Here is a 14,407-nt window from a genome sequence, read left to right as displayed (position 1 = left end):
TCATCCTCATCTCCTTTTTAAAACTTTCTTCCAAATGAATAAATACATACATAAAATAAAAATAAATACATAACTAAAACCTCCTTCAAGCCCAGGGACTACGGCTCAGGTCTGTCCTCCTCTCCAAAGGAGGGTGGCAAAGGTTGACACCTCTAACAGACATGGCACCCTGGGGCCCCATCTGTCATTTTTAAACCAGAGTCCCCAGAAGGGGCAGCACCGTGACAGCCATGCTCTCCCCACAATGACCTGTCCAGGCTCTGCCCAGTGACAGAAGGTCAGTGACCTGAGCAGGGAGGCTCAGGACTCTCACGCTAGCCCTTCCCCACTTGCAGCAGTCCATATTCCTTGGTCCCCTGCCCCCCACTGGGGATCTGATCTCTGACACCCCGATGTGGAAAAGGCTCTCACAGCTCAGTGTCCCGTGTTTGTGTGAGGCACGTGGTTCTGCAGGGACTGTCTGCTCCACGAGAGCAGGTGAGCCAGGGCATCCAGGCGTGTGTGTGCACGGGGGGCTCTGAGCGTGGGTGTGATGCTGTGCCCATGTGACCATGGGAGCACCCATGAGGGTGACCGTGTGACATTCCGTGTCTGCGTGCACACAGTTGGCTTGTGAGTCTGCAGCTGGATGTGCGTGTGTCCACCCAGTGGTGGGGGGGGGGGGGGGGTGAACAGGCTGTGGGGCTGTTTTTCCAGGTATCCTGCCTCTCAGAGGCAGTGACGCCACCTCTGTGTTGACTGGCAGGAGCTCCACACGGCAGTCGGCAGAGTGGGGTGGCGCACCTGCGCCCCCTGTCCCCACCCCGTCAGCAGCCAGGTCCAGAAAACCCAAAGACAGAGACATAAAAGAGCAGAAACAGACAAGCTGAAGAGGGCAGGAGATGAACTCTCCACTTGTGAGTGGGTGGGTGGAGGGACAGAAAGAGCCCACAGGACACCAAGGACACCGTCTGCTCCTTCCAAGTGTACGTAATAAGTATGGTGCACGGCAGGGACGCTGAGGCACAAAGGGAAAAGGGTGGTCCACTCCAGCCACGTCTGTCATGGGTTTGGGGGGTGGTGCTCTGAGGCCCCAGTGCCGGAGTCCTGGGCTCATGCATGGAGAGAAATGCGCATGACCCTTGAGTGTACTTCACCAGCTCTCGAGGCCCAACTCCTGCTCTGCTCTGGGCCTGTCCCCTAGCGGGGGGACAGATGACCCACCCCCTAGAGCCCTGGGTCAGCTGGACCAAAGTGTGCCCCACTGTGGGGACCCATAGCAGCCTGAGTCCAGGAGCCTCTGACCCAGGTCCCTCACTCCACCCACTGGCCAGGGCAGGTAGGAGGCAGAGCCAGCCCAGCTCGTCCTGTTGCTTACAGCCTTGTGAACAGCCCCACTAAGGGCCTTCCTGCCTGGGCTGAGGCAGTGTCCATTGTTCCACCTGCTGTCCCACCGCAGAGACACCCATGGACACACAGGGAAAGGTGCCAGACAAGCAGACATGGCCAGCTGTGTCTCTCCTGTTTTCTGGCACAGGCTGGAGCAGTAGTCTCCCATTCTCCATTCTGGGCTCTTAACCCCACCCCCATCCCACCCAGAAGGTCCACCCTCCCAGGCCCCTTGGGGTCAGTAGGATGGGGAGCCACAAGGGTGCCTCCAGGGGACAGCACACACCATCGCCCCAGTAGGGAGAAGGCAGAGCAGCTTGATGCCTAGAAGCCCCTCCCACAATAGCAGGGCAGGAGGCCAGTGGGGGGCCCAATTTGGAGCAGTCCCCATCGCCAGGGGCTGGGGGAGTCCAGGAGCAGCATCAGAACATGAGAGGGCCTCCCACAGAGAGCAGCTGTTTCCAATAGCAGCTTCTCAGCAGTGGTGGGCCAGCACAGGAGGGTGGGTAGGGGTCTCCTCAAAGGACTCCTGCCCAGCGCCCTGCCTGGGGAGCTCTCCAAGGGACCTGGTTTTGCCCTGTCTGGACAGAGCTGCTGTCCCGGGCAGAACCACAGCCCCGAGGCCTGGGAGGCTCCAGCCCTGGGTCAGGTTTCCCACTGCTCCCCCTCCTGGCTCCACCCACCTGCTTCCAGGAGGGTCAGAGAAGGGAAGTCCCCACCCCCAGCTCCCGCTGAGTCAGGCTGGCCAGGAACAGACCCTGGGGCCTAGTGCCTGGCAGGAAGTTCTAGCAGCCCGGCCTGGCACAGGCCACAGCTCCCACGCCCAGGACCCAGCCTGGACCTGGAAGGACCTGGGCCCAGGTGTCGAACCCTCCCCAGCAAACAGCCCAGAGGAGGAGGTCAGGGAGGCTGGGAGCAGGTTAGGTGCACCCTCTCCCCAGTAGACATGCTCATCCCCTGAGACCCACTTAGGAACACCACACACACCACCAGCCACACAGCCTACCAGGAGTTACGTCAGGGCCAAGGCTGTGCTCGTTTGCCCAATCCCAACAAGGCCATGCTGGGCAGGCAAGGATGGACTTAAATCACCCTCCTCTCAACTGGACAAGCACTCCAGACAATGCAACCACGTAGCCCACATTCTACAGAAACTACATAGGATTTTGGCAGAGAAGTCGGTGGTTTTAGTACACGGAGAGAACCGTGCAGGGCTGTGCAGCCTCCACGCCTCTCGTTCCAGTGTCCTCCCAATTCCTCAACAAGAAACCCTCACCTGTGAGCTGTGACTCCCCAGCCCCTCTTGACCCCAGCCCCCTTCCCTGTGGTTTGCCTATTCTGGACATTTCACAGAAATGAAATCATACAATACGTGAATTTTGAGTGTGGCTTTGTTCACCGAGAGTAATGTTTTCAAGGTTCATCCACGTTGTCGCGTCCTTCATTCCTTTGTAAGGCTGAATAATATTCCACTGTGTGACTAGACCACACCAAACGATGGGCGCTTAGATTGTTTCCCTGTTTTGAGATTGTGAATAATGCTGCAGTGAATCTTTGTGTACAAAGGTTTTGTGTTTTCATTAAAACTGCATACATTTATATTTCTAATGACAGAGTCTGAGCAGGTAGGTTAAGTACATTAGAACAGCTGCTCCCAGAAGGGGAGTCCAGAGCAGCTGACCTGCAAACCCAACAGCTAAGCCCAAGGCTCAATCCTCCACCCAGCCTACCCCACTCCTGCCCCAGCCTGGGGAGGGGTCCCATGCACCAGGCTCCAGTCCACGGAGGGTCTTGGCCAGGTGTGTGGGAATTCCTGGCCCAGGACTGGGGAGAGAGCGGTGGGAATGCCAAGGCTCTTCCTCATTGTGTCCGCAAGTCCACTGGGGCTCCCTCCCCACCTCTAGCCCTGCATGGAAGCCAGGCAGGATGCAACGGGCCGGCTCAGCACGGTGGGAGCTCCCTGCCCTCCACATGTCTCCTGCGACCCCACTTTGTCCCCCACGACCCCGTCCCCCACCCTCACTACCCAAACCTGTGCCCCAGGACCCCGCCCCGTATCCCACGCTCCTGCCAGCCTGCGGGCCCGCCCGAGAAAACAGGAAGGGGTGCGCGGCGGCGGCGGCGCTGCGAGGAGGTGCAGGAAGTGGCCGCCGGTGTGGAGCTTATCTTGGGCCACAGCCGGGGACCCCTGGCCTCACGCCCCACACAGGCCCGGTGGACCGGAGGACAGGGCCTGCTCACCTGGCGAGGAGCCCCGGCCACCTCCCCCCAAGCGACAGTGGTCACAGGCAGGCTACGGAGGCGACTAGGCCGGTGACAGGCCTTCACGGAGCCAGGCCGTGCGGCTCACAGATGTGAGCAGAGGTCCCATCGAGACGCAGCTCAGGGACGCCCAGCAGGCTCAGTGGGAAGAGCCTGCGACTCTTGATCTTGGGGTCGTGTGTTCAAGCCCCACGTTGTATGTAGAGATTACTAAAAAAAATAAACTTAAAAAACAACAACAACAACAACAACCCACAGCCCAGAGGTGACTCAGGGGCCAGTGTCCAATCCCAGGCTGGCCCACCTCCCCCACAATACACTCCCCTTCCCAGGTCCTGACCTTCCCATTTCCCCCAAAACAAGGACTCACTTCCCCCAGCAAGTGTGAATCCCTGCTGGTCCTTCAGGAGGAAGGCTGGGGAGGTGGGGGTTCATTGGGGTTGGGGGGATGATGGTTGTTGTTTGCTTCTGTGTTTACAAAGCTGGGTCTTTTCCTAGGGAGGGGACAGGATGGGGACTGTCCCTGGGAGCCCCCCAGGGTCCTACAGGCCACTGGCAGGGACAATGGGCTGCAGCACCTGGCATACACCCCCCACCCCCGAGTATTTGCTTTGTTTCCTGGTGTGGGGGACCTTGTTTGTTCCCACATCAGCCACAGATGGCGCAGGCCGCCTCCTTGCACACCTGCAGACCAGGGGACCCCACACGCAGATTCACATGCAAGGGCCAAGTGCCAGGCAAGGCCAGCACACCCTTCAGGTCTGGGTGCAGGTGCTTCCTCCCGGTCTGAGTGTGGCCCCATGCCTTCTCGGCACCCAGCGCCAGATGCGGGGCCTGGCTAACTCACATCCTGTCCCACAGCTAAGGCTCCATGAACATGGGAGCCGCATCTGTCCAGAGTCGGGGCATGGCAGACACTCATCTTTCCCACCACCTCCCCTTGCTCAGTCAGGCTGCACTGGTGGACCACAAGGGAGGGGACATGGAGGGAGGTGCCGGGCAGGGCAGAGGCCGTCCGCCGCCCTCAGAAGGGGCAGCACACTGGGCTGGCATGGACCCCACCCCATGTGGTCTTTGGCAGCCTGCAAAGAGGCAGAGGTAGGAAGTGGGGGTGGGGAGAGAGGAGCATGTGGGCGGGGGTGGGGAACACACAAGTGGCAAAGTCGGGATTAACTTTTTGGTTTTCAAATCCAGAGACTATTTGCCAGTCGCCCGTGTTCCAGATGTTCTTTCAAAGGCTCCCAGTCTGGGGAGGCTGTGGGACCAGGCTACTCTTCAAAGTCTGCCTGGCCCCCCTCCTTTTGGCGCTGCACATGGGGGTCTGGCTCCCTGGCTTCAGGAAGTTGCACAACCCCAGCCTGCGCCCTGCGGCCCCATCTACCGCCCTGGCACGGCCCCTCCTTCTGGGACCCAGCCCCCACCTCCCTAGAAGCAGCTGAGAAGGCGCATGTACGGGACAGGGACAGGACACCACTGGGCGCAGGCCCTGCCCCCTGCCCCAGGCCTCAGCAAGGAAGGACACGCAGCTGGGCGCAGGCCCTGCCCCCTGCCCCAGGCCTCAGCAAGGAGGGACACGCAGCTGGGCGCAGGCCCACAGCTCTGTCCCTGGTTGTATCCCTCGTCTCTGTTGGTTCTGGTCAGATCCAGCCAGCAGTTCCTGAGCAGCCTGTGCTGGTGGTAAACAAGCCACAAAGGGGGTCTGGGTGCTGAACCTGCAAGCGAACACCGTGGGGTCTGAGCGGGGCATCCCCCAGCTTTCCCTCTGCTCTCTGTGCCTTGGCAGGTCACTGTGGCTCCACTCCCACCCCCAGGCCTGGTCTGGTTGGGATATCCCCACCCTGGACAAGTGAACTTTGTCCCAGGAGCCAGAAGCCCAACTTGCCACCATCCTGTGTGAGCAATGACGTGGCCGTGGTGGGATGGTGGCCCCAGGAGAGCAAGGTCCACCTCCCAGAGCCTGTGGGTGGGAGCATATTTAGAAAAAATGGTCTTGGCAGATGTGACTCAGGATCTTGAGGTGAGGAGATCATCCTGGATCACCCACGTGGCCCTTAGACCAGTGGCAAAGACCCTCACAAGAAGGAGAAGGCCACGTGAAGGGAAGAGCCTACAGCAGCTGCGGGAAGCCAGGATGGATTTGCCCCAGCAGGGAGCACAGCCCAATAACACCTTGATTTCCAACCCATGACAATGATTTTGGACTTCTAGTCTCCAGAACCGTGAGGGAAGAAATTTCTACTGTGTTAAGACACACCATTTGTGATGATTTGTCACAACAGCCCTAGGAAACTGATACAGTGTGAAATATGGGGACAAGGGCCCAGGTCTCCACACCCATAACACTGGCCTATTATCAGGGGGTTGGTAAAACGTGCGGGGCCTCTGCCCAGCATGGACGCCACTCAATAGGGCAGAAGGTGGATGGGGTGGGGGGGCGGGGGGCAGGGGGCTCACGCTGAGAACAAGTTGGGAGCAAGCCTGGGCGCACTGGGTTCTGCCGGCTCAGGCCACAGGCCTCCAGTCCCTGCCCTGAGGTGTTCAATTTGCCAGGACAGACCAGAGTTAGACTTCAGGAGGGCTGCCTGAAAGAGGGAGGCTGCCTGAAAGAGGGAGGCTCTGCCAGGCAGGGGGCTGGGCTAGGTCTAGGACACACACACCTGGGTGCACATACTCACGGGCAGCCCCTCGGCACACCTGTGTATGCATACTCACACACGTACACACGCCTCCAGGTGGGCTCTGGCAGGACCCTCCAGGGGAGAACAGTGGGGTCAGGGTGCCCATTCATGTGGTCGTGGTCTAGGACTCAGGGATGGTGTCCCCAAAACTCTGAGGCCTCTGCTCCCCGTCCCACCGCCCCCACCCCAAGCTGCTCTTCATTTGAACCATCCTCAGGCATCCGTGGATGGAGGGGCTGCACTCTTGCCCACCTACCTCTCCCCAGGAAAGCCTGACTGCTCTCAGCAGCAGAAAGGGGGTGCTGTGGGTGGGCAGCAGGCCTGACAGCCCAGGAGGCTGTGCTCAAGGGGCTTTAGGAGAGGAGTGCTGTCCCCATGGGCTCTGGGCCGGGGCAGATCTAAGTGCAAGGAGCCCTCGGGGAAACAGGAGCAGGGTGGGGGCCTCCAGAGAGAGCCTGTCCCCGTCCTGTCCCTGAACCCACACCCCTGGACTCTCTTACTGACCTTCAACCCTCAACTCAGTGGCCCCACACCTTACGCTCCCGCCAAATTGGGCCTGCCCCCGCCCCTCCCCATGCAGGCAAGGGCCCAGGCTGAGGAGCCAGCGACAGGAACTGCACCACACACGTCTGCTCCTCTATCAGCCCTCTCCAGGTCCCACGCGAGGACGCATCCAGGCACTCGGGCCAGGACCCTGGCATTGCCTGGTCACTCCTCACCCCTCCAGGTCCAGCCCACCTCCTTCAGCCTCACCTCCACCACACAGCCCCAGCCCCCACATACCATCTCCATGCAAGGCATGGGGATCTTTCCTGACCCGGACTCCAGCAACCCTCCTCAGCTTAGACCCTCCACGCCCATGCCACTTCCTCAGTCCGAGCTCAGCCTCCTTCCGTGTCCTTTAGCCCCAGCCCCACACTGGCCCACTCCATACCGTGGCACACGCAGGGAGCATGTGCTGCCGACACCGGAGCCATGGAATGCCCCACGGGGCATGCGGGACCTGCGCCGTGGGCATCCCCCTCCTGCGCACGACGGGGCGCCCAGGGCAGTTGCACACCATGGCAGCAGATGACTGAGTGCACACTGAGGCCTGGGAGGCTTGGTTCCCCATCCTGCGCACAGGGCGCACGTGGGTGTAACCATGCTCAGGGCCCGGGTTTTACACTTCCCGGCTATGTGATTTGGGACCAGGGATAACCTCCCAGTGCCTCGGTCTCCTCAGGGACAGTAGTTCCCGTTGCACAGACGCAACGTGTTAACACACGTACAGCGGGGCACTGGGTCAGGGTCACCTTCTCGAGTTCTTCATTTTGTGCTGGTGCTGACTGCCCCACCAGGAAGGCCCTTCTGCATCCCCGGTCCATCTGCTTGGCAGAGAGGAGTGTGATGGGTGTTGAGTCCACCAGGGATCCTCCTTGGCTAGGGGCTCTCTCTCTGTGCCCCACTCTCCCTCCTGCATCAGCTGTGATTGGGGGGGGGGGGCCGTGGACACCCAGGTCTATGCAGCTGTGGGCTGGGGAGTCCAGGGTCAGCCCTGCACCCTGCCAAGCAAACATACGGTCCTAGAGCCCGAGGTGGTGGGGCCCTGACCAGCCTGTCCGGGTCCACAGAGGGGGCAGTGGCCACCCCTCCCAGGGCCGCAGGAAATGGCCTGGCCCCACTTGCAGCCAGGGCCAGCGACTCTGGCTTCCCTTCAGGCCCGTTTCCTTTATCCGGTTGTTTTGCTCTGAATTCACAAAGCTCAGCCTTCCCTTCCCCTCCATGTCCACGCCTTCCCCCATTCCAGAGTGGAGCAGGACGGATACCGGATATTTCAGGGCCCGCTAGAGCCCCCACCCCCCACCCCGCCCTCAGCCTGGAGCTGCCCACTGACAAGGGGCGTCCCAGCCAGGGTCCCGAGCCGCCCCCTGCTGCCCAAGACTGGGAGCGCAGCGCCCTCGTCCTCGTCCAGGCGTGGCGGGTAAGGCTGGCTCCCCGGACAGGTGCCGTGTTGCCCCCGGCGCCCGCTCCCCGCCGAGGCGCAGATCCCGGGGCGGTCGGCCCCGCCGCCAGCAGGCGAAGGGAAGAAGACCAGACCGCAGCACCAGCAGTTTATTGAGTCCTGGCTTGGTGCCCGGAGCATCACCTCCAGGTCTAGGGCCCTCCGAGGAGCGCGGGCCACGACAAGGCAGGGGCCGGGACCCAGCGGTGAGCCAAGAAGAAGGAGAGAACGCGGTCGCCACCAAACGAAGCTCGTTCCCGGGCTCCGCGGCCCCGCCGGCTGTTCCCGGGCCCGCGCAGGAAGCGCGCTAGGCGTCCTCCGCGGCCGCCGCGCGCAGCGCGAAGAGCTTCTCCCAGCAGGTGGCGACGGCGTCCAGGGCGTGCAGTAGGAGCCTCCTCCGGCTGCCGCGACGCCGGGGACGGCGCCTCTCGGGCCACCGGCTCCGCTGTTGGGGACGGGACGGTCAGCGAGTGCCCACGGTCCCTACCCCCGCCCAAGCTTGCGTTGAACCCCTGGAGCTCCCAGATGGTGACGCCGCGGGGCTATGGGAGGCTCAGCGGGGGGTGGGCGGAACCTGTGGGAGGGGAGGGACCCGGGTCCGCCCCGCACACCTGGCGCAGCGTCCAGCAGTGGCGCCGCATCACCGCCTCGGTGCGCAAGGCTACGGTCCACGCTGCTTTCTCCAGTGCCCCGCGGCGGCCCCCGGCCACCACCCTGCGCAGGGTCCGACCCAGGGACGCAATGGACAGTAGGATACTGTGCTCCTGGGGAAGGAAGGGAGGAAACTGGGGGCTGGGGGAAGAGCCCTATGAGGACGCCCCTAGAGGGGACCAGAGGGCACGGGTGGGGGCGTCTCCTCCATACCTTCTGGGCACTGCAGGAAGCTCCCACCCGACCCCGCCATCCAGGGGCTGCAGGTCCAGTCAGGTTTTTCTTAATGAAATGGAGGTGCTGGGAGCCTGGCCCAGTCCATCGTGCCCCTGGCCCACCCTGCCTCACAGCGGCCTGCAGGTCCTCAAAGATGACCGCTCGGTAGTGGTGGAGCACGTCAGGGACGCTGCAGGTGCGGAGCCCTGCCTGGCCGGGGGCCATTCCCAGCAGAGCCAGCAGGAGCGCCCAGAGTGCAGGCTTAGGAGGCACCTGGAAGGGACACTGGGTCAGGGTGGGGTGCCCAGGCCTGTGGAGGGGGCCTCCCCTATAGCAAGCCCTCCGGCAGTTTGCTTTGGACAGCCCCCCAGACAACCACCAGGGAATCTCTGAGCTGTTATAAAACGGAGAGGTCACTGTGCCCTTCATGATCTAGGCTGGATCGAGCAGAGGAAGGATAGACCCTAGGCCTGCAAACCAGACAGCTCAACACTTGAGGCAGAGATCTGCGGGGTGAATGACATGGGGCGAGGGGAGTGGCTGGGAAGGCAGGCCCACTGAGCCCTGAAGGGCCAGGAAGGAGACAGGGCACTCCAGAGGCGGCAGCACAGGGCCAAGAGCCCAGAAGACTGTGGGGCAGGGCTGACCTCGGTCTAGGGGTATGGCCTCTCCCCTGGCCATGTCCTAACTCATCCCCACACTTCCCTGACACAACCCCCACCAGAGCCAGGCTCTCTTCCTGAGGAGCACCCCCTGCTCCCCAGAACACTGCTCACTTCTGTGTCCCCACAGCAGGGGCAGAACTGACCTGCTCCCACTCCTCATCAATGGATCTGCCACCACCAGCTCTCACAGCCATGGGAAATGGGGTACCCCTGCACCTCCACCCCGCCCCCCCAGCCTCCAGCGGGCCCTCCCTCACTCCCGCCAGGACAGGGGTGAGGGCTCAGAGCTCAAGGCCACACCCCTTTGGGAGGGGAAGGCTTGGGGAAACCCCCAGGGGCAAGGGAGGAAGGGGCCATTTGGTGCCCCACTAGACAGTCCTTCTACAGGCCTCCCCCTCCAGAAGGGACTGGCTTGGGGAGAAGCCCACCCCCACCCAGAAGCCCCAACATCAAAGAGAGAGCAGCTAGTTCCCAGACCCTGGGCCACACACCCACCCTCAGGCCCCCCGGCTGGAGTCAAACAGCGACTGGAAAATTAATCATGTGAAGCCAGCGAAACGCAGGACTCGACTCCGCTTCCCAGCCCCGGGAGGGGAGCCTGACCGAACGGCACCCCAACCAGCACGGAGACCTGGGGTGCAGCATTGGCAGGAGGAGCAGATGCAGTTTGCTGTGGCCCCTCCTCAAACCTGCCCCCAGGCATGCCCAGCGGGTCAGAGGTCACAGCCAGAGCAAGAGCTGTGGGTGCTGGAGAGATCCCCATGGCGTAGGAGGGCTGCCCAGGTGCTCCTCGGAAGGCCTGCCCATCTCCCAGCCCAGTCAGGGAGAATCAGGGCAGCCCGGGCACCAGGACGGCCCAGCTGACCCCCTCCTTCCCCTCCCCTTCCCCCCACTGCCGGGAAGAACAGGCAAGAGCACCAGGGCCAGGCCTGCCGGGCCGAGGTGACGGGAACCGAGGGGGATTTCCCAGTAGGGCACGGAAGGTCATGCAGCCTCCCCTGGGATATGCTCACTCCCAAACCCTCTGCGGCCGTGGGTGAGCCCCTTCCCCAATGGCCCAATGCCACTCACCATGGGCCTCTCAGGGCGAGGCCCTCCCTCACTCCCACCAGTGGGCCTTGCACATGATCCTGGGTCCCCAGGTAGGGAAGGAGTGTGGCTGACACTCCAGGTCCTCCTGCTCCAAGCCTGGCCAACAGGGCTTCCCAGGACAGGCTGCAGCAGGGCAGGCTGGCGGCAGGCAGACAAGGCTTTTGAAGTTGGCTCCTCTGAGCAAAGGAGGGAGGGAGCAGGAGGGAGGCCCCAGGATCCCAGCCCTACCCCCTCCCTCTCCCCACCTCCTATCCAATTGCTTCTTCAATTAACCTGACCCTGGAGCCCAGCAGCTGCGGGCTCTCTTCCCATCCAGTGGGTCTCGGATTAAGCCATCAGCCCCAGGAAGATATGCACTGTTGAGGAGGAGGTGGGGTGTCCGGTGGGCAGGGCAGGGCGCAGATGGGGGGAGGGTAGCCAGAAGAGGCCAGGGACCTGCCTGTCTGCACCCCTCCACAGGGGCCTTTCTCAGTGGTCAGTCGCTACTGCCTCTTCTGGGAACCTGGCTCCCAGGTGAGCTGGACCTAAGCCCCGCCACAGCCACCAGCCCCCGCACCCTGACGTCCGGGGGGTCCTGCCCCAGCAGGTCCCAGGCGCGGGACTTCCCAGGCTCCTCCTGCCGCTCAGGCCTCCCGGGCTGAGGGGGTCTTCTGCTGGGGGAGGTCATGGCCACTCGCCCAAGCAGGCTCTCAGGGAGCTGGGCCACCACAGCCCTGTCTGGCAGTGCCCGGGGGGTCACCCCCACAGCCAGCACCTCAGAACAAGGGTAGCCTCCAGAAGCCAACTTGCCTTGAGCTGGAACCGAAGAAATGTCAGTGAAGAAAAGCTAAGGTTCATTTTTCCCAGAGAGGAAAGTAGTTTCCCCACCTCAGAACAAACAACCCCACGCAAAGGAGAAGACATTCACACTGGATGATCCAGATGCTCCAGAACCTTCCAAGGGCTCCGCAGAAGGCCTCACCTGACGGTGGCTGAGTTACTGCTCCTGCCGGGGCCTTGGTAGGAACGGGCTGCTTTTCAAGCTCCTCAAAGCTTCAGGTCTCCCTCTTCAGTGTAACAGGCAGGATCCCTCCCGCCTCCTCCAAGAGATCAACGGAGACCCCTAAGTCTCAGTGAAGACCCCGTGAGCCTCCCGGCCCCGTTTCTCAGGCCTAGCCCATCTGAGGGTGAGAAGCAGGGAAGCATTTCCAGATCCACAGTTTGTGAGTGGGATCCAGGCCACACGGGTGGTCTGCTGCCCGCTCTGGGCTGGCAGTGTCCTTGTGGCTCCCAGAACATCAGAGATGGACCCGGCAGGGCCTGCACTCTCCAGGCAAAGCTGCCCGTGCCCCAGATGCTGCCGTGGAGGCAAGCACTCCCCAACCTGGGCTGCCTGGGGAGGGCTGAGCCGCGGGTCAGTGACTGAGCCCCACCACAGGCCCCCTCATCGGTGTCACGGGACACCCAGAGGCACCCAGGAGCCACTCTGGAATCTTCTTGTACATGAACATGTGAGGACAGTGGCCAGCTACTCTTCACACCACATGGAACAAGTGGCATCTCCTCTCCCTGGCCCATGGCCTCCCAGCAACCCATGGCCTCTGGCCACATATCTGCAGCCGCGGCCAACACACCCCTTCTAAGAGAATCCGCTGGTTTCCAGCCCGACACACATACAGGGGTCCACAGCCTGAGGAAGGCCTTTGTCCTCACACAGCATCCACAGTGAAAATACGCTAAGACTCCCAGGTTATGCATTTGTCAATCCAGGGATGAGGGCAGTTACAAGTGCTTTAGAACAAAACTGCTGATGATAAATTAGCAAAAATAACTTCACATGCAAATATGAGAAAATCTCTTCCGGTAACACTTCCCTTGAACACACGAACACACACCCAAGGAGCCTCCCAGTGACCCCTTAGCAACACGCTTTGGGAGGCACTTTAGGAAGCTGAGCCTGCTGTTTGCACTCCCTGGCAGGCAGACCTATGTGATGCCCCCCACCCAGAGGGGATAAATGAATCACCAGGAGAGCCTGTCCCAGCTGTTCCCAGAGCAAGAGCTCCCAGGCCCTCCTCACACAGTCCCAAGGAGGCTTCCTCTGCGGGATACAGGCTGTCTGCAAGTGGCCCCCTTGAAAACAAGAACCCCGGTGAGGCGACTGGGGCCACAAATGTGAGTCTGCTCCTGGTGGGGCAAGGGCGCGGAGAAAACCAGCAGGGCACCAACCCGGACACGCGACCTGGAAAACTTTTAATTAAAGAGCAGGCTGGACAACTCAGGACCCCTTCCACCCCGCTCCTTGCTATCACGCACTCCTCCACGTGCTGCCCCAAGGGCCGCGCCCTGCACGGACTGGACGATCAGAAGGTGTTCTTGATATGGGCCGCCACCAGCACAAGGATCTCCCCAATCTTCCTCTGCCAGTTGGCGATGTCCTTGGACACAGCACACCACAGCTCCCCGTGCCGGGGTTCGGCGTTCTCACAGCGCCTCCTCACCTCCTCCCGCTGCTCCTGGGCAGGCACCAGTGGGCATCTGAGTCAGGGCCCCTCCCAGGGGGCCCCTCCCGCTCACCCCACCACACTCACCCAGCCCCACAGCCCCAGGCCTGGCAGGCAGGCGTAGAGTTGTCTTTCAGGTGTATTCCTCGAGACAGTCCCTCCTCCAGGGGGCAAGCCCCACTGCACGGACCCTCCCAGGAGCTAGCTTCAGCACACAGATGCTGAGCCAAGTCAAGCCCCCCCGTCTGTGCCTCAAACGAGTGCCCCGATCCTGCCTTCTCTGAACAAGGAGTTGCCCAGATTCCATGTGGCACAGCTCCCAGTTTCTGTGGGGATCCCAGAACAGCCTGGCCATCCCCAACCCCACGAGCACAACTCTGGCAATGTTGAGCACTAGGCAGGGGGATGGATGCGGGTGGTTGCTGCCCAGGCTCCCCCGCACGCCACCCCAGGCTCATGTGGAGCAGGACAGAACTCGCTGGGGCACAAGGTCAATCCTCAGGGCTTGAACCCCACCCTCATTTCTACTGTGATCCCACACCCCAGTCACCAGCCGCCATGTGCAGCTCACCTCTGTGCCATGCTGCAGCTCAAACTTGTAGAAGAAGGCCCAGGCGTCCCCCAGGTCCGAGTCAATCTTGACCGTGCGGTGGAACCACTCCCTGGCCTTGGTGATCTTCCGCTCACTCCAGAACAGCCTGTCGGGAAGCATCGGTGCAGGGACCCAGAGTAAGTGCCCCGTCTCACGGTGCCTGAGGGTGCTGGCCAGCACAAGCCACAGAGGCCCTGGGCGTGGCCTGGCCCTGGCCTCCTCTGGCTGCTGCTTGCCGTGTGGGTGGTGGACGGCGAGCCCAGCCCCTGCTGCGGCCAGCACAGAGTTTTCTCCTCTCCCTGGTGAGCCCCTGGGCTCCCAACAGGAGGGCTGAGGAATGGGGCCTGGCTCCCTGGGTGTCGCTCCAGGTCACCAACCTGCAACTGTCCTTCGAGGGTCTAAACAGCTGTTTCTTA

At 61.9% G+C, this 14,407-nt stretch overlaps 2 protein-coding genes across 5 annotated transcripts in view; both read right to left on the bottom strand.

Annotated features, from left to right (window-relative positions):
* Window positions 1–8,550: 8,550 nt before the first annotated feature.
* On the bottom strand, window positions 8,551–9,892 carry C10H20orf204 (chromosome 10 C20orf204 homolog). Its single transcript, XM_021677852.1, has 3 exons — window positions 9,157–9,892; window positions 8,904–9,056; window positions 8,551–8,737 (listed from the first exon to the last, which is right to left on the bottom strand). Exons 1-3 carry the CDS (start codon window positions 9,586–9,588, stop codon window positions 8,600–8,602), a joined length of 723 nt encoding a protein of 240 aa, XP_021533527.1. The 5' UTR covers window positions 9,589–9,892; the 3' UTR covers window positions 8,551–8,599.
* Window positions 9,893–13,076: 3,184 nt separating this feature from the next.
* PRPF6 (pre-mRNA processing factor 6) overlaps window positions 13,077–14,407 on the bottom strand; it is a 46,144-nt gene continuing 44,813 nt past the window's right edge. Inside the window, exons 20-21 of one of the 4 annotated variants that reach the window (XM_044918916.1) lie at window positions 13,971–14,097; window positions 13,077–13,411 (exon numbers count right to left, since the gene is read on the bottom strand). In XM_044918916.1, coding sequence (XP_044774851.1) covers window positions 13,259–13,411; window positions 13,971–14,097 — 280 coding nt within the window. In that variant the 3' untranslated portion in view covers window positions 13,077–13,258. The remainder of the gene's footprint in view (window positions 13,412–13,970; window positions 14,098–14,407) is intronic. The other 3 variants (XM_044918917.1, XM_044918918.1, XM_044918919.1) reach the window with 3 other exon arrangements.

This window comes from Neomonachus schauinslandi, chromosome 10, assembly GCF_002201575.2.
Source record: "Neomonachus schauinslandi chromosome 10, ASM220157v2, whole genome shotgun sequence".
NCBI classification, from domain to species: Eukaryota; Metazoa; Chordata; class Mammalia; order Carnivora; family Phocidae; genus Neomonachus; species Neomonachus schauinslandi.
This window is presented reverse-complemented; position numbering and strand designations above follow the sequence as displayed.